At 40.7% G+C, this 26,346-nt stretch overlaps 1 protein-coding gene across 1 annotated transcript in view; it reads left to right on the forward strand.

Moving 5' to 3' along the window:
• The window catches only part of degs2 (delta(4)-desaturase, sphingolipid 2), a 67,182-nt gene that overhangs the window by 17,500 nt on the left and 23,336 nt on the right, over positions 1–26,346 (forward strand). Inside the window, exon 2 of the mRNA XM_048537194.2 lies at positions 3,741–4,483. Coding sequence (XP_048393151.2) covers positions 3,741–4,483 — 743 coding nt within the window. The remainder of the gene's footprint in view (positions 1–3,740; positions 4,484–26,346) is intronic.

Here is a 26,346-nt window from a genome sequence, read left to right on the forward strand (position 1 = left end):
GCATTTGGAATAATGTGTTTATTTCTGGTCACCACACTAACAGAAGGATGTAGTGGCTTTGGAGAGAGTACAGAAAAGATTTGGTAGGATATTGCCTGGTATGGAGGGCATTAACTATGATGAGTGGTTGGAGAAACTTGCGTTGTTCTCACTGGAACGAAGAAGGTTGAGGGAGGCCTGACAGAGGTCCACGATATTATGAAGGACTGGACAGTCAGAAGTTTTTTTCTCAGGGTGGAAGAGTCAGTTACCAGGGGCCATGGGTTTAAGGTGCAAGGGGCAAGGTTTAAAGGTGATGTACAAGGCAAGTTTTTTTTAAAAACAGGATGGTGGGTGCCTGGAACTCGTTGTCAGGAGAGGTAGTGGAAGCAGATACCATAGTGACTTTTAAAGGGTGTCTTGGCAAATATATAAATAGGATGGGAATAGATGGATTATGGTCCCGGAAGGGTTGGGGGTTTTAGTTGTGATGGGCAGCATGTCGGTGCAGGCTTGGAGGGCCAAAGGACCTGTTCCTGTGCTGTACTTTTGTTCTTTTTGTTCTATAAGTGCAAGAGTGAATCGGTTATGGCAGACTGGGAAAATACACTAAGGTATTTGATAGTATAGAGGAATTGATTGTATATTATGACAATACTACATACTCTACAGCAGATATCTACAGGGCAGCATGGTGGCTCAGTGTTTAGTACTGCTGCCTCACAGCACCGGGGACCTAGGTTGAATTTCCAACCTCGGACAATAGATCTGCGTGGAGTTTGCACATTCTCCCTATGTTTTCTTGGGTTTCCTCCAGGTGCACTGGTTTCGTCCTACAGTCCAAAGATGTACCGGTTAGATGGATTGGCCATGCTAAATTGTCCATAGTGTCCAGGAAATTGTAGGTTAGGTGGGTTACCCATGTGAATTGCAGCTTGCAGGGCTAGTATGGAGCGGGGGTTGGGTCTGGGTGGGATGCACTTTCAAGGGTCAGTGTGGACCCGATGGGCTGAATGGCCTACTTACACATCGCTCTAGGGCTCAAACACCCAAAGTGAAAGGTGAATCAACAATGGCTAACAAAATAAGTTTAAATATTAGATTAATGGATGTTGCTTACAAGGAATCCACAAGGAGTGATAAGCTAAAGGAGTGGTGGTAAGTTACGTTCCAGCACAGGAGGACTGCAATTTGATAAAGAAAGGGAAAACAACATGAATACAAGTTAGTGAGAAACATAAAAGCAGACTGTAAAAGCTTCCTTAGGTATGTGAAAAGGAAATGATTAGGACAAATGTGGTCCTGTTACAGTGGAGACTTGAGAATTTCTAGTGGAGAACACGGAAATGGGAGATAAAGTGAATGGTTATTTTGCATTTATCTTCATTGAAGAAGATACAGAAAATCTTCCAGAAATTCTAAGTAATCAATGAGTGTTTGAAAGAGAGCAAAAAAAAATAGTTGTTGAAAAATTTAACTGGATTGAAAGCTGAGCCATCAGATGATTTTGAGCGTGCTGAAGGAGGTGGTGATAAAGATTAGAAATGCATTGGTGGTTATCGTTCAAAATTGTGTTGATTCTGGAACAGTTCCTGCAGACTGAAAAATAGCTAACATAGCCCCATTGTTTTCAAAGGGAGGAAGTGGGACGATGGGAAAACTACAAAGCTGTTCTCTAGCTTTGATGTCAGTGGTTATGGAAAATATTGAAATCTGTTGTAAAGAATGTGATAACTAGACAATTAGGAACAAAAATAAAACTGAAAAGAGTGTACATGGATTTATAAAAAGGAAATCACATTTGACAAATTTGTTGAGGGTATTATTTGTAGCATTGATAGTGAAGAAGCAGCGATGTGCATTTGGATTTTCAGAAGTTTTCAATGAGGTCTGACACAAGAACTTAGTGAATAAAATTAGAATGCATGGGATTGGTAAAAATATGCTGACGTAGATTGAGAATGGTTGACAAATGGAAAGCAGAGTGTAGGAATAAACAAATATTTCTCAGACAAACTGTAATTAGGGGTGATTCAATGCTAGGTCCTCCACTATTCATAACCTTTCTAAAATAATTTTGATACGGGGATCAATCATAATAGTTTGAAGTTTGCTGATGACAAAAAACTGTTTGAGAATGTAAATTATGAGGAGGATGCTAGGAGATTTCAGGAGAACATAGACTAAATGAGTGGGCAAGAACATGGCAAATGGAATAGAAGTTGAAAAAGTGTGAAGCTATTCACTTTGGTTTTTTTTTAAAAACGCAGAAGGAAGGAATGTTTCTTAAGTGATGAGAGGTTGGAAAGTGTTAGTGTTCAATGGAACTTTGGCGTCTTTGTTCACGAGTCTCTGAAAGCCTCCATACAGGAGCAGCAAGTATTTAAGAAGGTAAAAGCAACGTCAGGATTTGAGACCATGTGTAAAGACGTCTTATACAGATGTTTAGAGTCTTGATGTGATCACAGCTGCCATATTATGTACAGTTTTTGTCCCTTTGCCTAAAGAAGGATATACTTGCTTTAGTGGGGATGCAATTGGGATTCATCTGATTTTATGCTCAGTACACAGGAATGATTTGTGAGGAAAGTTTGAGGAGACTGGGACTGTATTCCATAGAGATTTTGAAGGTTGACGGGCAATCTAATTAAATTTTGCAAAATTCCTACAGGGTGTGACAGGATGATTAGATGTTTATTCTGGTGGATGAGTCTAGAACAGGGTTTCAACCTTTAGGCTAAGGGATAGGCCACTTAAAACTGAGATAAGGAGAAATTTCTTTACTCTGAGAGTGTTGAATCTTTGGCATTCTCTACCCCAGGGACTTGTGAATCCTCAATCATTGAATACGTTCAAGATAGAATTCAATAGCCCTCTGGAGGCTAATGTCACTAAAGCACGCAGAACTAGTGTGGGAAGGTGGCATTAATGTAAATGCTTGGCTTTGGTCTCATTGAGTGTTGGAGTAGTCTTGATGGGCTGAATGGCCAACTCCTGTCCCTAGGTTCAATCTTTGTTTGAAATTTTGACCCTCCACTTCCCCGTGTCTTTGCTCCATCCCCTTTCCAATTGCCTGAAGGCCATGCTAACTTTGTTTGCTGGGAATAATTTATTTATGCCTCACGTAATTGTTTTACGAAGTAGGTGGTTGCTCCCACTGTCTCTTAGTTCATCTGTTTTTTTTCGGTGGGAGACTGTAAAGGTATGGGGATTAAGTCATCTCTTCCTGAACTCTAGTAACTCTCAAAAAAAAATCCCTGCTAGGCTTTACAATACTGTGATATTTGTGGGCTCAAAATCTTCTAATTCCTTCTAATTCAAAGGCACAGGTTGGATTAATGTTGGTTGAAATTTGAAGTTACTTGTGATTAAATAGCAATTAACTGACTAGCAAAATTCACAATTCCATAAAGCCTTCGTATCTAGGATGACACACTCCGAATTGAGTATATTTTATCAAAACGATACAATAGTCTTAACACTGGGCTGTACTGAAATTATACCAAACTACTGTGCTTCTCCATCTCTATATTCTCCTTTGAGATTGCTTAAAGCCTACACCTTTTTGGTCATCTATCCTAATATCTGCCTTTTGTGGATCTAAATAATGCTTCTGTGAAGCACCTTGGGTCACATTGTAATAAGTAAACATTACTGTTGTTATTACATACAGTGTGGTATATCATGTTTTTGTGTTTCATCATTACATGTGTTGGAATTTCACTCACTAATATTTGTTATATTTTGTTTTTGTTCTGCAGCTAAGTATCCAGAGATCAAGTCACTGATGGGACCAGATCCTAATTTAAAATGGATTGTGTTTGGAATGGTCCTTACACAGACCATTGCATGCTTCTTTGTAAAAGATTTGTCTTGGAAATGGATAATATTCTGGGCTTATGTCTTTGGAGGAGCCGTCAACCACTCGTTGACTCTAGCCATTCATGATATCTCTCATAACGTTGCATTTGGCAATAAACTGGCAAAATGGAACCGACTATTTGCAATGTTTGCTAATCTACCAATTGGGATGCCATATTCTGCATCATTCAAGAAATACCACATCGATCACCATCGATACCTGGGAGGCGATGGCTTAGATGTAGACATCCCAACGGATATGGAAGGATGGTTCTTCTGCACACCATTTCGCAAAACAATTTGGCTGATTCTCCAACCACTTTTTTATGCACTTAGGCCCCTTTATGTTAACCCTAAACCCATTACAAGATTAGAGGTGTTGAATGCTGTGGTGCAGTTTGCATACGATTTTCTCATCTACTACCTGTGGGGCCTGAAACCAATAGTGTACTTGGTGGCAGGCTCACTTCTCTGTATGGGTATTCATCCAATTTCTGGACATTTCATTGCTGAGCATTACATGTTTCTGAAGGGGCATGAAACCTACTCATATTATGGACCTCTTAACTGGATAACCTTCAATGTTGGATACCATGTTGAACACCATGATTTCCCCAGTATTCCCGGCAGCAAACTACCTTTGGTAAGTAGAGATATAAATTTCGGGCTCCTTGCTGGCTGAATGAGTAAATGCATCGTATGGGCTGACACTGAATTGTACAGTGCAGGAAGATCTCCGGTTTACGACATTATATTTGTTGAAGTAGATATGCTTCATTAAGATAACAATGAAGGGACTAAAGTTTACTGGAGTGTCCCGGTTACAGGGAAGATTAAATCAATCTATGTTGCTGCTACAGTGGTGCTATGATGTCAGCTGCAAACAGGCTGCTACACCCCAACATGAGTCAGCACTTTCAAGGAAACACTGGAGCAATACAGTGATATAGAAATCACTATAGCAATCCAACAAAAACCAAGTTGCTGGAAAAGCTCAGCAGGTCTGGCAGCATCTGTGGAGGAGAAAACCGAGTTAACGTTTCGGGTCTGGTGACCCTTCCTCAGAACAGTTCTGAGGAAGGGTCACTAGATCCGAAACGTTAACTCTGTTTTCTCCTCCACAGATGCTGCCAGACCTGCTGAGCTTTTCCAGCAACTTGGTTTTTGTTCCTGATTTACAGCACTTCCTGGGGTTTTTACTATAATAATCCAACTTCTATCTATTAAAAAGGATAACTATGTCCCACTGATATCACTAGATTTGCAGAAGAGATCTATACATCAACTAAAAGGAATGTCAACATTTCAGTTAAGTATATTTCCATGGTGGCCAGCTCAAAGGGTTTGTTTTAATATAATTTTCATTAATATTATTACATTTTGTGTACTTACAATTACAGCCTATTAAAGTTGGAAGTGTTTGTTTATTTTTAGTTTCAAAGCCCAAGTGTTGAAATTAAGATGGTTTAAATCAAATAGCTGAATTCTCACAGCCAAAATGTATGATAGTTGAGGTTATTACCATGTATGGCTGCTCTTGTCTATCTTATAACTCTGTCTGATATCTAAATTTATCACCCGACTTGGTTAAGAAATTATTATTGAACTTTGATATAAAAGAAGGGGGAAAAACTTTTTGAGTGTAACATTTTTATCTGCTATACAATGATTTTTCAGAGGAAAAGAAGTAGATGTAGGTCACAGAGCCCTCAACTGTTATTTATTAAAATCAGGGTCAATATTTTATTCCCAATAATTAATCGTACAATGTCACTAGTGTGTAAGTATTTCTCTGTACAACTCTAAATGGTTAATATAGACCATGTTACAATTCAAATTATTAAAAATGACTAGTATTGATCAAAAACTTTGTTTTTTTTCTCATGATTATATTTTACTATTGTTCATTTAATATACCCAAGATTTTTCTATTGACAATGAATGCACAATAAGTGACAGCTATTGATATTCACTGTCTTTCACTCATACTTTTTGCCATTTTAAGAGGCCTCATTGTTCTCAGTGGCTCATTTGGAATAAGCCCCAGTTTCTGAAAAGCACTGCGACAAAAACTCAAATTTGGATGAACAATACTGATTATTTGGACGGCTGATACATGCTGCTGGGTTAACGATTGCATGATGGTTTTTACAGAATTATTCTAGATTATTTTTATAATTTTTCATTTTGATCTTTCCTTGTTGCCACTCAAATCACATTAATGTGTTGCAAATGACATCATTCATATTGTGATGCTAAAAACAGACAATGGACAATAAATGACAATGTTTCTTTGATAAGATGGTGAAATAGGAAAAGTGGGAACAAACTGACTTTGTTACATATATGTCATAAAACAATTGTGGACATGCAATGTACAGTTACTTTAACAGTGCCAATAAAAGAAAAATCAATGTCTTTGCTTTACCTTACTTTTAGGATTTATTAAACATATGTGAATGTTGACACTTTTTTATTTATAGGTTGAACAATTAGATTTGGGTTTCAGGTGCTAAAATATAAAATTCAAAAGTCAAAATCTCTACTTTCAAACAAACTGAATAATTTCCAAGATAGTAGGAACTGCAGATGCAGGAGAATCTGAGATAACAAAGTGTAGAGCTGGATGAACACAGCAGGTCAAGCAGCATCATAGAGCAGGAAAGCTGACGTTTTGGGCCTAGACCCTCCTTCAGAAACTCTTCTTCTGAATAATTTCCAAAATGTTGTTTCTAACGCTTTATCTATTTTTAATGAAAGTAACACTTAGGACTATATTTGCATTGTAGTACAATAACTAGAGGTCTAAGAAGTACCAAATAAAAACACATTCATATTTCAAAGCAGATACAGCTTTTATAATGCAATGCACTGCTCCAAAATGCAGGGTTGAAGTGACACACTGTACTGAAAGTGAGACAGAAATGTGATGAGCCATGACAATGTGGTGAGGCTACTACATGTCCTATGCCAAGTTCTATTAAAGCGAAACCCGGGCACTCCCTACTGTTGGAGCATGCCGTGAAATGTTGAGGACTGATCACCAGGATGAAAGCCCAGAGGAGCAAGCAATGAGCTGGAGTTACCGAGCATCCAACTGGCTATCATGTTGGGAATTGTAGACATGGCAGAATAGCAAACTGAGTACAAATGAGGTGATAATGGGTAATATGAAATGTTAGTATATGCAAATAGTCCTCTCACTGCTTACTGAAAAGAACTTTATCTTGCCATTGAACTTTGGATGCAAAGTGAGCCTTAATTTTCTCTGATTTCAAGAATCTAATTGTCCCAATCTCGCCAAATGTTCCCAAATGTCTCACCATTGCCCACATCATTCAGGGGCTGGGAAAATTCTACACTTTGTTATACTGAGAGTGATTCGAATCTGGAATGTACTGCCTGAGAAGGAGATGAGGCAGCATCATTTGAGGCCTTCAAAAGGGAACATGGAATGGAAGGAGAGTTAGTGCCAATACGGATGATGCCAACTGGATCCAACAATATTGACAGAATAGAAAGGAGGATATGCTGAGAGATTTTGAACATTTAGCATCTAAATTAGAAATGCAGAATAATCCCTGGATTACTGCCTGAACCATAGGCAAACTGCGTAGGGTAGATGAAGTCAAGGAGCAAAATCTGTGGGTCTAAGATTGAAGAATAAAGAAGGTGATTATATAAATGGAGAAGGAAAGCCACAGCACAAGGAGACTTGGGAGTCCTCGTGCTTAAATCTCAAAACATTAGCGTAAAAATTGAGCAGGTAATAGGGAAGCAAAATGGATTATTGACCTTCATTTCAAAGGGAATAGAGTATGAAATTAGAGAGGTTTTACTAAAAATATACACAGCACTAATTAGATCACAGTTGGAATACTGTTCAAATACTAATTTTTGATTCACTTTTCTAAAAGAAATACTGCTACTGGAGGCAATCCAATAGGCCAGTCCTGAGTAAGGGAAGCTTTTTTGAGGAGAGGTTGAGCAGATTGGATCTGTAGTCATTGGAGTTTAGAAGAATGAGATGTGACCTTACTGAAACTTAAAAGATGTTTAGGGTTGCTGGACTTGAAATGTTAACTCTGCATTCTTTCCACTGATGCTGCTGGACCTGCTGGGTTTCTCCAGCAACTTCTGCTTATCTTAAGATTCTTTAGGGATTTTGACAGGGATTTTGACAGGGTATGTTTGGAGAGGGTTTTTTTCCCCCCTTTTATGGGAGTGCCTGTAAAGGGCATAATCTCAGAATAAGAGCATAAGAAAGAGATGCGGATGCAATTCTTCTCTCTGATATTAGTGAATTTGTATTTTCTGTCTCGCTGGGGTTGACGAGGTTGGATTGTTATGTATATTTGTGGATTAGCTGTGGTAAAAATGCAGGGATAAGGTACAGATTTGAGTCTGGTGAGCCTGCATTGGTCCTCCAAAAAGCAACCCAATGTGCCAAATAGTACTGTAGGGATTCTTTTGATTCTACGGGAGTATATAAAGTGTTTCACTACTTGCTTTTAATTCTTCAAATTCTGAACATTTGTAATCAATCTCGGTTTTTTAAAAAATTCACTCAGAACATAGGTGTTGCTGGCTGGGTTAGCATTCATCGCTACACCCAGTTTGCACTCGAACTGAGCAGCTTGGTAGGACTACTCAGTGGGCAGCCAAGAGTCACCCATATTGCTGTGCATCAGGAGCTGCATGTAGGTTACACCAGGTGCAATAATTCCTTTCTCTAAAGGGTATTGTTAAAGCAAATGAGATTTTATCTTGCTGTCTAACAAAATTTATATGGTCATCAATTGTCTAGCTTTAATTTCTGATTTTAATCAAATTCAAACTTCACCTTCTACTAGGATGGGATTCAAATCCATGTCCAAAGAGCATTAGACAAAAAAAAAGCTGAAAGACCTCCAGATGATGGAAATCTGAAACAAAAGCAGAAATTCCTGGAAAATCGCAGCAACTGTGGAGAGAAAGCAGAGTTAAATGTTGTGGTTGCAGTTCCCCAAGAGCATTAGTCTGGCTCTATGGATTGTTAGGCCTATGATGTTATCATGATGCCTTTGCAAATCCTATTCCATGTTTCCTTTCTCGTGGAAGACTTGCTCAGCAGCAAAGAAGCTACATCTGTGGCAATAAATTGCCTTTTTTTTTGCTTTTGCTTTTTCAGGCTTTTTGCCTGGAAACACTACTGTCTCTGTGACCTCAGTGAATTGTCATTTCTGAACTTGAAACAAATAGAACTTTCATGCTCCCTGATCTTGCTTTGATCCTTACCATTGAGTGACTCTAAATAAGATTTTTCATCAATCCGCTCCACAGACTGTGAAGGTGCAGTCATTACCTAATATGGCACAATTGAATGAATCTGAGTAATGTGCATGTTAGCTGACTAGTACAATTCTCTCAAACTGATTATTATTATCATCTCCAACTTCTGGATTTTCTGTGTTGCACATCACTAAAAACTCTGCTGCTTTACTTATGGATGTTCATTGTATTATAATATTTGGAGTCACATCTGTAGCACCTGCTAGCTATTCCCCAGGCATTCCTGGGGCTCATTTGCTTAGTATTGCTACTCTAATCCTGTTGTCTGTCAGATCAGCTAAAAATAGCTTCATGCTCATTCCTTCCATAATATTGTACTGATGCCTGCACCCTGTAAGTGAAGTGCCCTGAAAAGATGCAATTATTAAGGCCTCCATCTTTTGTGACATCACAGAATGTCGTGTTTGCACCATCAAGGATGCTAGAAATGACTGCTTCCCCCTCTTATTTTTAAAGTAGTAGATATTTGATTCAATCAGGTGACCTTTTTTGTAAAAATTAAACACTAGTCTATACCAAGAGCCAACCATGTAACATTCAATGATATGGGACAAGTGCAGGGAATTGGCGGCATTAGTGTACTTGTTGTGGTAATTATGTCAGTGCAGACTAAATGGGTCAAAGGGCCTTTTCTGAGCTCTATGAATTTACATGCTACACCTGAGCATAATTCAGCAATTTAAATGGGAGCACTGAAGAAATAATTTCTAAATTGAATTTAAGCAGATTTTATACAATCCGTTAAGTCCATGATATATTCCTCTGTGCAACTTTAAAAATCAATCTAAGCCTGACAATGCCTTAACAGATCACCTTTCCTGTCGGTTTCATTTGTGAATTTTAATAGAATACTGAAGTCTTTATCAGTGTCCAACTGACAGTGATCTCATTCTCAAACCACTTTGTCATTTCTTAACAGTAAAATCAGAAGCATTACATTGTTTTCTTTGCTAAGGATGTAAACATATCTACTCCATTTTTCCACTGGTCGTTAAGTTTTTTTTTTCTATATTGAGAATAGTTTGGTGGGCGGATCTAAACATAACTTCAGTTTTGTGATTTTTAGCCATTCTTCATAAAAGTAACTCGGATTATAAGCTACTGTCTGATTTTTGTTTTTTTTTTCTTTGTTCCCAATCTTCATCTTTAGATGACCATCCTTTGCTACCATTTTAAATAATTCGGCAATCTTACAGTGAGATATGAAGAGAGGCATGTAGTTACTGCTATATTTATTGGCAGAATGCCACATTACATATGTTTGCCTCCTCCCTAATGAACAAGAAATGTCCCTGAAGTCTTTTTTTCCCTGTCTTCCTAAAATAAATAAATTGAATAAACTAAGTCTTTTGAAGGGGTACTGCAATTTAACTAGTCTCCCTTTATTTTGCTCAAGGTACTTAATCAATTAATGCCTTTCCTGTACCTGTTTGTCTTCAGCTTTAATAATACAATGATTGCAGTCGTGACACCAGCTTTGTTGTGGTCCCGAATGTGATTCCTCACAGTGACAACCAGTTGCATCCCCAACTCGCTGCCAATCACTGTCTCATTCCCTCATTGATCTCCAAATTGCACCGACTGTATTTCATCCACTGCAATATCTGTTACTGATGACCTGTGGACTCCTCTCATATCTGCACTTTGATCAATATCAGGTATCCAAGTTTTTTTTATTTACTTGTTACTGTCTATGCATTATCTGTTGCCCTTGAGAAGATGGTGGTGAGCTGCCTTCTTGAACTGCTGTAGGTTGACCCACGTTGCCGTTAGAGAAGGAATTCCAGGATTTGGACCCAGTGACAGTAAAGGAATGGTGAGGTGTTTCCAAGGCAGGATGCTGATTGGCTTGGAGGGAAACTTGCAGGTGGTGGTGTTGTGTATCTGCTGCTTTTGTCCTTCTAGATGGAAGTGGTCATGGGTTTTGAAGGTGCTGTCTAAGGAACTCTAGTAAATTTTTGCAGTGCATCTTGTAGATAATACACACTGCTGTTACTGAACGTCGATAGAGTGACTGAATTTTTGTGTATGTGATACTGATCAAGTGACCTGCTTTGTCTTGGATGATGTCAAGCTTCTTGAATGTTGTTTGAACTGTATTCATCCAGACAAATGGGTAATATTCCAGTACTGTCCTGATTTGTGACTTGTAGATGGTGAGCATGCTGCAGGGAGTCAGGAAGTGAGTTATTTGCTGCAAGATTCCTTGCTTCGGATCTGTTTTTTTATTCAGCAACTGTGTTTAAATGGTGAATCCAGTTGAGTTTCTGCTCAATCATAATTCCCAGGAGATTGATAGAGGGGGCTCTCTGATTGTAATGCCATTGAATATCAAGGAGCAGTGATTAGATTGTCTGTCTCTTGTTGGATACGGTCATTGTCTAGCATTTGTGTGGAGCCAATATAACTTGTCAGTTATCAGGCCAAACCTGGGTATTGTCCAGATGTTGTAGCATTTAGACACTGACTGCTTCAGTGCCTGAGGAGTTAAGAATGATTCTGAACACTCTGCAATTGTTGGCAAACATCCCCACTTCTGACCTTGTGATGGAGGGAATGTCCCAGCTCATTCACCATTTTTTTCCCCTTCTGGGTGGGTCTGCAAAGCCAAATGAAACACGCAAGAGGGTCATTTTCAAACAGGACCAGACAGAAGTCGTAGCCCCATTTATTTCCGACTCTCCTTGCCCAATGCAGCCAGCAGTTGTGAAACTACCTGGTAGAAATGTCACCCCATAAAAGTAATGGTCAGCTGATTCACAGGTGATGGACAATAAATTCTGGCTTTTGTCGCATGAGTAAATTTTTTTTTAAGAAGGCCTAATTAATATTGTGTTGATGTTTCTTCAGGATGCTCCATAAAATCAAACCCATAGTGAACTGAAACTACAGACGATATCAGTGATAATGGGAACTGCAGATGCTGGAGAATCCAAGATAATAAAATGTGAGGCTGGATGAACACAGCAGGCCCAGCAGCATCTCAGGAGCACAAAAGCTGACGTTTCGGGCCTTGACCCTTCATCACAGAGGGGGATGGGGTGAAGGTTTTGGATAAATAGGGAGAGAGGGAGAGGCAGGCCGAAGATGGAGAGAAAAGAAGATAGGTAGGGAGGGGATAGGTCAGTCCAAGGAAGACGGGCAGGTCAAGGAGCTGGGATGAGGTTAGTAGGTAGGAGATGAAGGTGCGGCTTGGGGTGGGAGGAAGGGATGGGTGAGAGGAAGAACAGGTTAGGGAGGCAGAGACAGGTTGGACTGGTTTTGGGATGCAGTGGGTGGAGGGGAAGAGCTGGGCTGGTTGTGTGGTGCAGTGGGGGGAGGGGACGAACTGGGCTGGTTTAGGGATGCGGTGGGGGAAGGGGAGATTTTGAAGCTGGTGAAGTCCACATTGATACCATTAGGCTGCAGGGTTCCCAAGTGGAATATGAGTTGCTGTTCCTGCAACCTTCGGGTGGCATCATTGTGGCACTGCAGGAGGCCCATGATGGACATGTCATCTAAAGAATGGGAGGGGGAGTGGAAATGGTTTGCGACTGGGAGGTGCAGTTGTTTCATGCGAACCGAGCGGAGGTGTTCTGCAAAGCGGTCCCCAAGCCTCCGCTTGGTTTTCCCAATGTAGAGGAAGCCACACCGGGCACAGTGGATGCAGTATACCACATTGGCAGATGTACAGGTGAACCTCTGCTAAATGTGGAAAGTCATCTTGGGGCCTGGGATAGGGGTGAGGGAGGAGGTGTGGGGGGCAAGTGTAGCATTTCCTGCGGTTGCGGGGGAAGGTGCCGGGTGTGGTGGGGTTGGAGGTCAGTGTGGAGCGAACAAGGGTGTCACGGAGAGAGTGGTTTCTCCGGAAAGCAGACAGGGGTGGGGATGGAAAAATGTCTTGGGTGGTGGGGTTGGATTGTAGGTCAGGCATTCCACTCCCGCACATCCCAGATGTCCAAGTTCTTCAAGGACCGCAACTTTTCTCCCCACAGTGATCGAGGACGCCCTTGACCGCGTCTCCCGCATTTCCCGCAACACATCCCTCACACCCCGCCCCCGCCACAACAGCCCAAAGAGGATACCCCTCGTTCTCACACAGCACCCCACCAACCTCCGGATACAACGCATCATCCTCCGACACTTCTGCCATCTACAATCCGACCCCACCACCCAAGACATTTTTCCATCCCCACCCCTGTCTGCTTTCCGGAGAGACCACTCTCTCCGTGACTCCCTTGTTTGCTCCACACTGCCCTCCAACCCCACCACACCCGGCACCTTCCCCTGCAACCACAGGAAATGCTACACTTGCCCCCACACCTCCTCCCTCACCCCTATCCCAGGCCCCAAGATGACATTCCACATTAAGCAGAGGTTCACCTGCACATCTGCCAATGTGGTATACTGCATCCACTGTACCCGGTGTGGCTCCCTCTACATTGGGGAAACCAAGCGGAGGCTTGGGGACCGCTTTGCAGAACACCTCCGCTCGGTTCGCAACAAACAACTGCACCTCCCAGTCGCAAACCATTTCCACTCCCCCTCCCATTCTTTAGATGACATGTCCATCATGGGCCTCCTGCAGTGCCACAATGATGCCACCCGAAGGTTGCAGGAACAGCAACTCATATTCCGCTTGGGAACTCTGCAGCCCAATGGTATCAATGTGGACTTCACCAGCTTCAAAATCTCCCCTTCCCCCACCGCATCCCTAAACCAGCCCAGTTCGTCCCCTCTCCCCACTGCACCACACAACCAGCCCAGCTCTTCCCCTCCACCCACTGCATCCCAAAACCAGTCCAACCTGTCTCTGCCTCCCTAACCTGTTCTTCCTCTCACCCATCCCTTCCTCCCACCCCAAGCCGCACCTCCATTTCCTACCTACTAACCTCATCCCACCTCCTTGACCTGCCCGTCTTCCCTGGACTGACCTATCCCCTCCCTAACTCCCCACCTATACTCTCTCCACCTTTCTTCTTTTCTCTCCAACTTCGGTCCGCCTCCCCCTCTCTCCCTATTTATTCCAGAACCCTCACCCCATCCCCCTCTCTGATGAAGTCTAGGCCCGAAACGTCAGCTTTTGTTCTCCTGAGATGCTGCTGGGCCTGCTGTGTTCATCTAGCCTCACATTTCATTATCTTGAAACTACAGACGATCTGTTTTACATATTAGCAGGAACAAGAGCCAGCTTTCAGAAGCTTGAGGTTATTAATTCATTGCCATGAAGTCTCTGCAGGAAATATTTCTATTTGTCTCTCAGACTTTTACTTTAGTTATCAAAAGGCTTCTTTCAGATTAACATGACACCACTAGCTTCTACTGATAAAAGAGAAAGGAATATTCCTCTGGAGATCAGAGAATCCTTTGGAAGATATTGCCTGTGGTAGGAATGGCAATTGCTTGTTGCCTGTCAATTGGAGGCAGGTAACCAATTAAGTCAATTAATTTGCCTATTACTAACCATTTCAGTATGTTCTTAGCACTTTACCAGCATTAGAATGACAGTGCAGCTCATGTGGCACGGAGGCAACTTGCTGCTGTAGGGAGAGAGGATCTGTGAAGCAATGTGCATGTTACATGCTTATGCCACAACACTCATAACTGCCCTTCTGTCCATGTAATAACACAGAATGTATTGGTCCACAACACGTGGTAAGATTTGAACAGTACAGTAGATGTCAGGATTGTGTCCAGCCAGTGCTTGTTTCAAACTTCCAGAAGCCAGAGAATGGAACATAATAGCAGTGGGTATCCAGAGCAAAACACAAGCTTTACAAACAAAGAATTAGATTGAGAAACATTAATGCCAATTGGTAAATGTCAGGTCACCATAGCCTTACTAGATCATGGGGCTGTCCTTTCATAAGAGAGACATAACCGGTGATGGTTTAACCTGAGGATCACCACAGCTCAGATGAGGTGAGAAGTTGAGAAGTTAAGAAGTAGTGACCTTCATGGTGGTGCACGAATTTAACCCACGTTGTTGACATGTCTCCACATTGTAAACCAGCCCTCCAGCCAATTGAACTAACCAACTGTATTAATATCACAGAGTACAACTAATTGAATTGCAAAATCAAAATGGCTACCACCTCAGCTGTTAATATGCAGCGTAACACCTTAGGAAGAATTGGGAAACTAATTTTAACATGAAATATTTGAGAAATGAAAGTGCAAATTGACATTTAGTAGCTTTCTAAAAGCCATTAAAGAGTTTGTTGCTACCTTTTAGAGCTGGCAGATATAGGTTTACAATTATATAATTGCTGGGGGAGGAATGAGGATGATAGAATATAGTAGATAGAATTGCTGAAAAATGTTATTTCCCATCTTGAGCCAAAGTCAAGCTATTAATTCCAGTCATGCAAACAGAAATTGCTGGAAAATCTCAGCAAGTCTGGCAGCGTCTGTGGAAAGCTTTCTCTCCACAGATGCTGCCAGACCTGCAGAGATTTTCCAGCTATTTGTGTTTGGGTTTCTGATTTTCAGCATCCACAGTTCTTTGTTTATTTTCTGTATCAAATCTGATGGTGTGAATTTTAGAACTTTAGACCAGACCAGGTGAACCTATGCACCATTGCTAAATGAGATTTTTTAAAGATTGAATCAGCAAACATAAATTAAGAATAAGTGGCTGATAGATCAAGTAATTTTGACTTCTAAACACCCGGAGAGACACAAAGTTATGATATCGCAGGCTGTTAGCATTACCAGAATGCATTATGCAATAATTAGGCAGATTGAAAACGCCAGTTAGCCGATGACTAGCCTGCAATCAAGTCAAGAGAAAACAGGGCCATTTACTGAAGCAGCAACCACAGAATTAATACTAGATAAAGATCAAGATATGCAAAAATTCATGGCCATGAATTTACTAACTGAGGAAATGTTTTACATATAATCAAATTGCAGTGTTTCTGGAAAAGATGTTCACTCGGAAAGGATATGCAGAACCATGAAATAATGTGATAAATAAGTTACTAGAGGCAGAGTAGGGGCGAATGTTAAAGACAAAAAGCTAAAGTGCCCATAGTCTGGAAGACAATAAGAATATAAGGACATTAAAAACTAAGAGCAGGCTGGAGCAATTTTCCCCCTCGAGCTTCCTCAGCAGTTCAATACGATCTTGGCTGATCTCACATAGGCCTCAGTTCCACTTTCCTGCCTGCTCTCATCACCTTTCAACCTATTACTGATTAAAGATCTATCGCCTCCTTAAATTTACTGTAACCCAACATTCCACTATACCTTTGGATCAGGAATTCCACAGATTCACACCTTTGAGAGTAGTCATTTGTCCTCATCTCTGTTTTAAACCTGCTACCTCTTATTCTGAAACTACGACCTCTCATTTTAGATTGCACCAGATGAGGAAACATCTCCTCTAATTCTACTCTGTCAATCCTCTTTAGCATCATGTATACCTCAATTAGATCTCTTCTTAGTCTCCTAAATTCCAGAGCCTATAGGCTGAAGTTGCTCAATCTCTCTTCATCAGACAAATCTGTAATCTCCGGAATCAATCTAGTGAACCTCTTCAGAATTGCCTCCAGTGTAACAACATCGCTCCTCAAGGGGAACAAACCTGTACACAGTACTCCAGGTGTGGCCTCACTAATGCCTTGTACGGTTGCAGCCACACTTGTCCACTTTTATACTCTATTCCTTCACTAAATGCCAAAAATTCCATTTGTTTTCCTTTTTATTTGCTGTAATACTAATGATGAGCTACAATAGACATAAGAACTATGGACTTGTATGTAATGTTAGGATGTGCAAGCTCCCAGAGAAACATAGCATCTTCTTCTGGATTTAAATGTTAAATTAGCCCTCAACTGTAAACCTGAAGTCAAAGTTTGATAGTGCTGCACAGAATAACATCATCCCACTCAACTATACCAGAAGAACGTCCCTGAATATTTGATGGAAAATGTTTGCGCAGAGAGAGCTACTCTGGAAATGAGCAGTGTGATGCTGACAGCATGAGATGTAACTGAACTTCACCAGTTGGAATGACCCACTTCAGAGAAACGCACCAAGGTAAATGTATTAACTGTATGTTCTATGTTAATGAAACAGATGGCCCTGCTATCCTCTAGCTGAGCTGATCTTGGCTGAAGCTGTCACTGAGTATTGAAAAATGGTTTCCAATCCGAAACAAGAAAGTTCTGGTTCAAATGTATCCAGAGTGTTTTGATGAGATGGATGCTTTGAAGGTATGTATTGGTTTCCTGTCTGGATCAATGATTTATGCCCCATATAATGTACAAATGGAAAATAGCTGAAGGTTTGAAAGAGAGCGCCAAGGGATGGAAGACAAGAAAGTAATCACCAGAGTCACAAAGCCTACAGATAGAATCTACTTAATCATTGTGAGAAAGAAGCCAGACATACAGCTACAAATTAGTCTGGATCCCACAAATCTAATCAAGCACTAAAAGGGTATCAGTGTCCAGACCAACAGAGAAAAAGATCACAACATTTGCACTTGCAAGGACAAACATTTTCAGCTGTTTTTTGGCATCAAACTTACTGCTGGATTGAGAAGCTTGGTGACAAATCCTGACAGTGGACAATACCCTTCACATGGTATATATCTGCGTGTACCATTTGGTGTTAAAGGCATGTCAAGTTGTGTTCCAGCTGAAAGTAAATGAAACAGACAAAGGGTGCAAAGGAGCAGTTGGCTCGTTTGATGATATCAAGATCTGTAATGTTGATAAAAAATTCCATGACTGATGTCTACACAAAGACGTGGAGGGAACCAAGAAAACTGGAGGGATTGAACTAAACCCAGACAAATGAATGGTGACAGTAACAACATGCTGGTGCACTGGGTTTGGTGTTCGGAACTGATACAGTCAAGCCAAGTCCTAAAACAGCCACACCTATCTTTTGAGATGGAGGCTTCAAGTAACAAATCTAGTATGTGAGCCCTTTCTTACTTCACACATCAGAACACGAAGCAAATCTACGAGAGCTCATGAGAGAAGCTTCAGAGTGTCAGTGGTCCGGGTTACATGGGAGTCCTCTCTATAAACTTGAAGAATGCAGTAAGCCATCTGTCATGTTATGTAAGGTAAAATTCTGTTACTGTGCCAATACAAGGGATAGAAATTTTTATGCAAGGATTGGGGAAAAAACCTGTGTCATTGGGAATGGAATAACACCCAGGGGTAGATATCTGACCTGCTTCTGAGCAGAAACCTAAAATTAAAACCAAAAAACTCCAAAACCATGTTGCTAGTTTACATGGAGCCATGAGTCATACAGGATGGAAACAGGCCTTTTGGTCCAACTTTGTGCCCAAACCAAACTAGTCCCACGTGTTGGCATTTGGTTCATATCTCTCCAAACCTTTCTATTCATGTACCTCTCCAAATGTCTTTTAAATGTTATAACTGTACCTGTGTTCATCACTTCTTCTGGATGTTCATTCCACATACGAATCACTTTTTTTTTAAAAAAGGCCCCTTTTATGTCCTTTTTCTCCTCTCACGTTAAAACTATGCCCGAGATAATAGGAACTGCAGATGCTGGAGAATCCAAGATAACAAGGTGTGGAGCTGGATGAACACTGCAGGCCAAGCAGCATCAGAGGAGCAGAAAGGCTGACATTTCGGGCCTAGACCCTTCAGAAATCTTTCCTGATGAAGGGTCTAGGCCTGAAACGTCAGCCTTCCTGCTCCTAAGATGATGCTTGGCCTGCTGTGTTCATCCAGCTCCACACCTTGTTAAAACTATGCCCCCCAAGTTTTTGAATTCTCACACCCCAGGGTAATGACCTTTGCTATTCACCTTTATCTATGCCCCTCATGATTTTATAAACCTCTGCGAGGTCACCCCTCAACCTCCTATGCTCTAGTCGAAAAAAGTCCCAGCTTATTTTTATGACTCAATCCCTCCATCCCTGGCAACATCCCAGTAAATCTTTTCTCTCCAATGTATTAATATCCTCCCTATAGCAGGTCGAGCAGAACTGGACACAATACTCCTAAAGAGGCCTCACCAATATTAGTACAACCTCATCATGACTTCCCAACTATTGTACTCAAAGGTCTGAACAATGAAGACAAGCATGTTAAATGCCTTCTTAACCATCACGTCTACATATGATGCAAATCCAAAGAATTATGTACTGGAACACTAAGGCTCTATGCTTTACAATGTTACCCAGGGCCCTACCATTAATTGCATAAGTCCTGCTCTCGTTCACTTTACCAAAATGCAATACACTACATTTATCCAAATCTGCCACTCCTCAGTCCATTGATTCAATTGATCAAGTTCTCTTCGTAATCTTGGATAACTTTCATTATCCACTGTACCACTAACTTTGGTGTAATCCACAAATTTGCTAACCAGGCCTCCTAAATTCCAACCCAAATTGTTTACATAAATGACAACAAAGGTGGACCCAGAACACAACTGGCCACAGGCCTCCAGTCTGAAAGACAACCCTTCACCACCATCCTCTGTCTTTTCCTATCAAACCAATTTTGTACCTAATGAGTAAGCTCTCCCTAAATCCCATGTGATCTAGTTTTGCTAATTAGCCAAACGTGTGGAACCTTGTCAGAGGCTTTACTAAAATGTCCATGTAAACAATGCCTATCACTCTGCCATCATCATTGTTTTTGGTTACTTCCTCAAAAAGCTCAATCACATGATTTTGCTTGCACAGTGCCTTTTCTCAAAGGGAATGGAGTATAGAAGAATGGAGGTTTTGATAAAACTATACAGGCACTAGTCAGGCTATAACTAGAATATTATGAACAGTTTTGGTGGTGGCAGTCCAGAGAAAGTTTGCTAGGCTGAGACCATGTGGAGAGTGGATGTCTTATGAGGAGATGTTAAGAATGTTGGCCCTGCCGTCATTGGACTTTAGAAAACTGAAAGGTAACCTTATTAATATAAATAAGATTCTTCGAGGACATCTCAGGGTAGATGCAGAATGAATGTTTCCCAGGAGAGGGCATAATGCCCGAGTTGCACATTTAAAATGGAGATGAAGGGGAATTTTTTTTCCCTGTGGATAGTAAATCTGTGGAATTCTTCACTGCAGAGGGCTTTCAAGGCTAGTTTGTTAATAGATTTTCAATGAGAAGGTAAACAGAGCTTGGGGTGGTGGGAAAGGCAGGAAAGTGGTGCTGCAGCTTATCAGAGCAGCCATGATTTTATTGAATGGTGGAGCAGAGTTAGCTGAATGGCTGACTTCTATTCCCACGTTTGTATAGTCTTTTATGTACAAGTTTTTAGGAGGTATTTTTACCTCTTTATTTCAACTTTTCTCTGTTTGTTAATCCATTTTAGCTGTATTGTCTTAGAAAGTGCTTATTCTACTTACCCAGTATCGGCTTTCAAAGCAAAAGGTACTGCATTTGTCTTCTACTGAAATTATGCTGAACATTATCTGCCAATTCACCTGCTTTAATTCTCCCCCTAATCTGGTATTTTATTACTTTTTTTGTTCTCCAGGTGTACATAAACTCCATTGCCTTTAGTAGAGTCTGGTTTATTTCTGAAAGTTGCGTTGTGAGAGAGAGAGAGAAAGCACAAGTGTACATAAATGATCTGGATGTAAATATATAAGGCGCATGTAAGTTTGCAGATGATACAAAAGCGGGTGGTTTTGTTGATAGCCAAAAAGGTTATCAAAAATTACAGAGGGATCTGGATCAGGTGGGGAAGTGGGCTGAGGTTTGGAAAATGCAATTCAATGTAGATAAGTGTGAGGTCTTGCACTTTGGAAGGTCAAACCAAGGTGGGACTTGCACCATAAATGGTAAGGGCCTGAGGAGTATTGTGGAACAGAAGAACCTAGGAGTACAAGTACATAGTTCGTTGTAAGTGTTGAGATAGGTGGGCAAGGTGAGTGAAGAAGGTATTTAGCATGATGGTCTTTATTGGTCGAGGTGCTGAGTATAGAAGTTGGGACGTTATGTTATAGTTGTATAAGTCATTATAAAACTGTATTTGGAGTATTGTTTACAGATTAGGCCACCCTTTTAAAGGAAAGACGTAGTTAAACTGGAAAATGTGCAAAGAAGGTTTACAAGGATGTTGCCAGGACTATTAGGTTTGAGTTGTAGGGAGAGGCTGGCCAGGACAAGACTTTATCCCTTGGAACATAGGAGAATGAGAGGTGACCTGATTGAGATGTATAAACTCATAAGAGGCATAGATAGGATGAATACATATTGTCTTTTTTTCCCAGGGATGGGGAATAGAAAACTAGAGGGCATAGGTTTAAGGTGAGAGGGGATAGATTTAAGAAGGACATGAGGGGTAACTTCTTCATGCAGACAGTAGTGCATATATGGAATGGGCTGCTGGAGACAGTGGTTGAGGCAGATATAATACCAACATATAAAAAACATTTGGATAGGTACATGGATGGGAAAGGTTTAGAGGGATGTGGGCAATTGGAACTAGCTGGGTACCATGGTCAGCAACAACCGGCTCACGCTGAAGGGCCTGTTTCCATGCTCTATGACTCCGACTCTAAGAGAAAATCAGCAAGTAATGGACATTACAATTTTTCACTAATGAAGATACGTAAGAGACTTAAACCTGGTATTTGGTATCAGTGCATCAAATTCTTCACAGAAAAGTTACCCTAAATTTAAAGTAAAAATACATCCAGGGAGTTCAATGCAACTTAACTCAAGAATCAGCATGGAATTCATAACTTCCGTTTGAGTACTTTTCCTGTTCCACAGCAAATTAACTATTTGTTGCAACTGCTGCTTTTTAACACAATTGCATCGATCACTGGTTGATCACATAAGATCTATGTGCAGACACACACTAAAGCTTGTCTTTGAGCACTGATGCAAGAGATCAACTATCCATAATTATTACTGTAATTTGTTAAGTGATCATATTTTAGATATTTTAAAAAGACAGCTAAAAGATAACACTGGTATAGAAATGTGATAGTTGTATTATGCTTGTGTACTGTTCGGGTTTCAGCAATCTATATTCTGTATTTTCAAATAATAAGCAGTAGTTTGACTATGTTTAACCCAGAAATGTGATTTCAAATTCCACATTTTGATTTAAGCTCACGACTGTGTAAAATGAAGTGATTTTACTAGTTCAAAAAAAATTCTTAATATCCAAAGATGAAAAGTAAGGAATCGATTCATAACAAATTACAAAGGGAGTTCTGAATTGAAATATGCATGAAAAAGCATATGAATCTGAATAAAAACACTGCAGGAAATCTTCTCCTTCATAAGACTGTACATTTACAAATGCACTGAATGTTTCTTTCATAAAGTTACTTTCAACCAAACATTGTATATACAGAGTAATAAGTAACTTAAAGTCAGCAAATACTTGAAGAGTAGCTTAAAAGTGAGTTAGTAAATTGAGGATATATTGTTGTGATAATTATGATTGGTGCCTTAATTGGACTGAATATCAGTACAGAGCCCTAGCACTATATTTTGTACCTAAGTTAATAGAACTTAGTTGAAAATCTAATCTATATTTTCATTGAGAAATGTTGAGAACTCTACTTGCTCTGCTAAATTGAGTGGCTCATATATTGGCTAAGAATTGATGAAACTCAGCCTAACAATACTGAAGTCTGGACTACAAATGATGATTATTAAGTTAGAAATATGGATTTAATGGAGGATGATGAAATGTTGGTCTTGCCAGCAAGGCCCAATTCTATGAACAACTTAAAAACAATAGCTTGACATCTATATAAAGCATGCATTGGGCAACCTGGCCACTTGTTGCATTTATTCTAAAACAAAACAGAAAAAAATTGTAATGTTTATAGTTTCAATCAACATTATAAAATAATTTTATGATCCTTTTTCAAACCTAACTTTATTAGTGGTCCATAAAGTCAGAAACTTTAAGATTATTAAAAGAAACCTGGAAGGATGGTACAAGGGAAACCATTAATTTTTTCTGCATTGAGTAGAATAGCACTTAATCAGAGAGCACCTATCAAGCAACAAGTGATGTTCCTTTCTAAACACCAGGTGGGTAACCTAGAGAGATGGAACAGAGGACAAAACTGGGAAAATTACCCAACAGTTTGCCAGCTTTGAAATGCTGAGTCCTGCTGGTCTGTAATTAAGTGATGTTCATTAAAATCAAAGCTATTCTTTCAAACATTGGATGTTGCTGCAGTTTGCTATTTGCCAAAGTATAATTCCGTTATGCTCATAAAACTTCCAAAATAACAAGAAAATATATTCAGAGTTGTATCTATCAAAGCAAGATCAGAATGGAGTATCCTGCTTAATGTTGCTGCGCTGTATAAGCATTCTCCTGCAGACCTAAAGCCAAACCAATGTGTTAATAGTAGTTGGACCAAAGATGAGGCTATCTATAACAGGTTTTATAGCTGGTCTTAGAACTCTACCAGTGACTGTAAAACACAACTTTTGTAGAAGTTACATGGAGAAGCTTGGGAGAGTTGTTCTAATTACAGGCATGTTTTGCTAGCAGCCTAGACTGAATGACCACATGAGGCCACACCAATGACTCTTGGGACTTCACTTTCATATTTAATGGTATTCCTCTCTCATAATACACAAACACTGAATTACACTCTGTGCATCATTAAGCTAAATTTTACATCTGTAGGGACTGGGGTGGAGGTGTGGGTAAATGGTGCAGGGAGGGAATGTTTAAGATTCGAAGCCATGACAGCCATTGGATTGGCTGGCAGCTCTTGGAAATGGCGCTTGCTGTTGAAATTTGGTTCAAAATTAGTCTAATGCTGTGTATACTTACTGTTGAAGAAGTAAAACTGAGATCAGGTCACTTTAATTTTAAGTTTTGGATGTGCCCAAGTTTATGAACGATGGAAGGAGAACATTGAAATATTTGTATGAAGGCGAGAAAGATGAGTTTACAGAATTGGAGGTAGGTTGTCTAAGTGATGTAAAGAATATTGCTCAATTCATGGTCAGTGGTCTGTTACAGCAAATAGTTCGGAGGGAGAAGGATGGCTAGGGAACAGAACTGGTGACTGGGATCAAAGTAATGGCCTCTGACGACTTATTGGAGGAATTTTCTGTTTATCCAGTTCTGAATAACAGCATAACAAATGACCAGGCAATGTCAAAATTTGATTCAATCACTTTGAAAGTACCATAGCTGTTTCTACATAGACTGAGTAACAAGTAGTGTTATATTTACCTTCCCAGAACTTGATACATTTCCATAACTACATGTAAAGAATCAGGTCAGGACAGATTTTTTTTCTTGCTAACTTATTTGTTGCTAAGAAAGGCAACTTGTGCTGAGTACATCATTGGCTTGTCTAGACAGACTGGAATGTGAAGAGGTGAAATTTTAACCTGCTATGGTGAGTGTCTGTGTGCGTGGGAGGTTAAAGAGGCAATAAAATGCTAGTCTGTCAGTAACATTGCAAAAATCTGTTGATTGCCACATTTAACTTGAGCACATTTTATGCTAGTGAGACAGACAGCTCTGCGATTAAAGTAGACTAAAAGACAATTAACTGCGTCTTTTGACCTTTGCGTCTGTATCCGCTGGTGCGCAGGCTCCCATGGCTGACTGAAACTTGCCTGTGTTAACAAGAGCACAGCAGGAGCTGACAGAACTGAACAACTAGCAGACTGGAAAGCCTTTCAATGCTAAAGATCTGACAGTGGCTATATTGTCTAAACAAAATACTTTTGCTCATGTGACCCCCTCAGTGAGTGTGCTTTCACTGCTTTGGAAATGATTTCCAAAATTTTTTTGAGATAACAAGGTGTAGGAAATCTGAAGAAGGGTCTCAACCCGAAACATCAGCTTTCCTGCTCCTCTGATGCAGCTTGGCCTGCTGTGTTCATCCAGCTCTACACCTTGTTATCTCAGATTCTCCAGCAACGGCAGTTCCTACTATCTCTCCAAGATTTTTGAGGCCCCTTTTGACACCATAAGGTTTCTAGTCTTTGACTTCCACTTCCCTGCTACCAGCTTTCTCAGCAGCGTGGAAACAATTTACGTGGCATTAGCTTCAACTTGTGAAGAAGAGCTAGAGGAGCATCTGCTTTTTACACAAGGCAGAAATGATAAGCTCCAGTTTCCAGGGAATGATGGTCCAGACGTAGCTTTTTAGCACCTGGACCTCAGCAGTGCTCAGATTTTCATGGTAGTATCTGCAGTCCCCCTGGTACGAAGCCTTCCAGTGGTCAGTGAGTTTATCACACTCTTGCAGTTGTCCCCTCACCCATGACATGCGCTTGTCTGCAGCAGATTATCTGATTCAGCATGTCCCAGGTGATGATGAGGCCAGGTTTGTCAAGGGGCTGCCAGCTGATGATTGGGTACGAATGAGAGAGCACTCAGCTTTGATTTTCTGCCAGGATTTGTACAGGTCATTAGAATCCCTACTGTGCAGAAAGAGGCCATTCAGCCCATACAGTCTGCATCGACCCACTGAAAAGCATCCCACCCAGACCTGGGTGACCCTGAAAGCCCACATTTACCATAGCCAATCCACCTAACCTACACATCTTTGGACTGTGGAAGGAAAGCAGGGCACGCAGAAGGTACTTATGCAAACTCCACATAGACAGTTGGCCGAGGCTGGAGTCAAACCCAGTCCCTGATGCTGTGAGGCAGCAGTGCTAACCACTGAGCCAGCTTGCTTGGGCCGCTTATGATCTGTCCCATGATCCAGGAGTATCTGTCAGTTGAAAAGGATTCCACTTCATTAATATTCAGTTAATATGTGACAAGTGAAAAATCATCATTCAGGAAGTTGCCATGGTGTTATTGACGTGCTTGAAGTGGTAATCTAATGTTGGTTGGGAGGGCTGGGGAGGAGGAGAACCACACAAGCAGGAAGCCAGCAGCTTTAATTGTGTAAGAGGACATGTGTTAGGCATCCTTCTTTGTGAATTTCCTGGTCTAATCAGAGGCACTACCCTCAAGATTCTCTCCCTCATCCCCTTTCTCGTATTCTTCCCCTTTTGGGTAGATAAGTTCCCTGTAAAATACATCCCATGACCACAAGGGTGAGCAAAACTTTGGGAGACTGAACGTGATTCTGGTGACTGACCAGACTCAAGGGTGTCCTTTGTCAATATGGGTGTCCCAAATGACCTTGGCCAACTGTGTGTACCTTGCACAACGTGGTGTTAAATCATAGAATCATACAGTACAGCGGAGATGCTTCGGTCCATCAATTTTATACTTCCAAAA

This window comes from Stegostoma tigrinum, chromosome 10, assembly GCF_030684315.1.
Source record: "Stegostoma tigrinum isolate sSteTig4 chromosome 10, sSteTig4.hap1, whole genome shotgun sequence".
Taxonomy (NCBI): domain Eukaryota; kingdom Metazoa; phylum Chordata; class Chondrichthyes; order Orectolobiformes; family Stegostomatidae; genus Stegostoma; species Stegostoma tigrinum.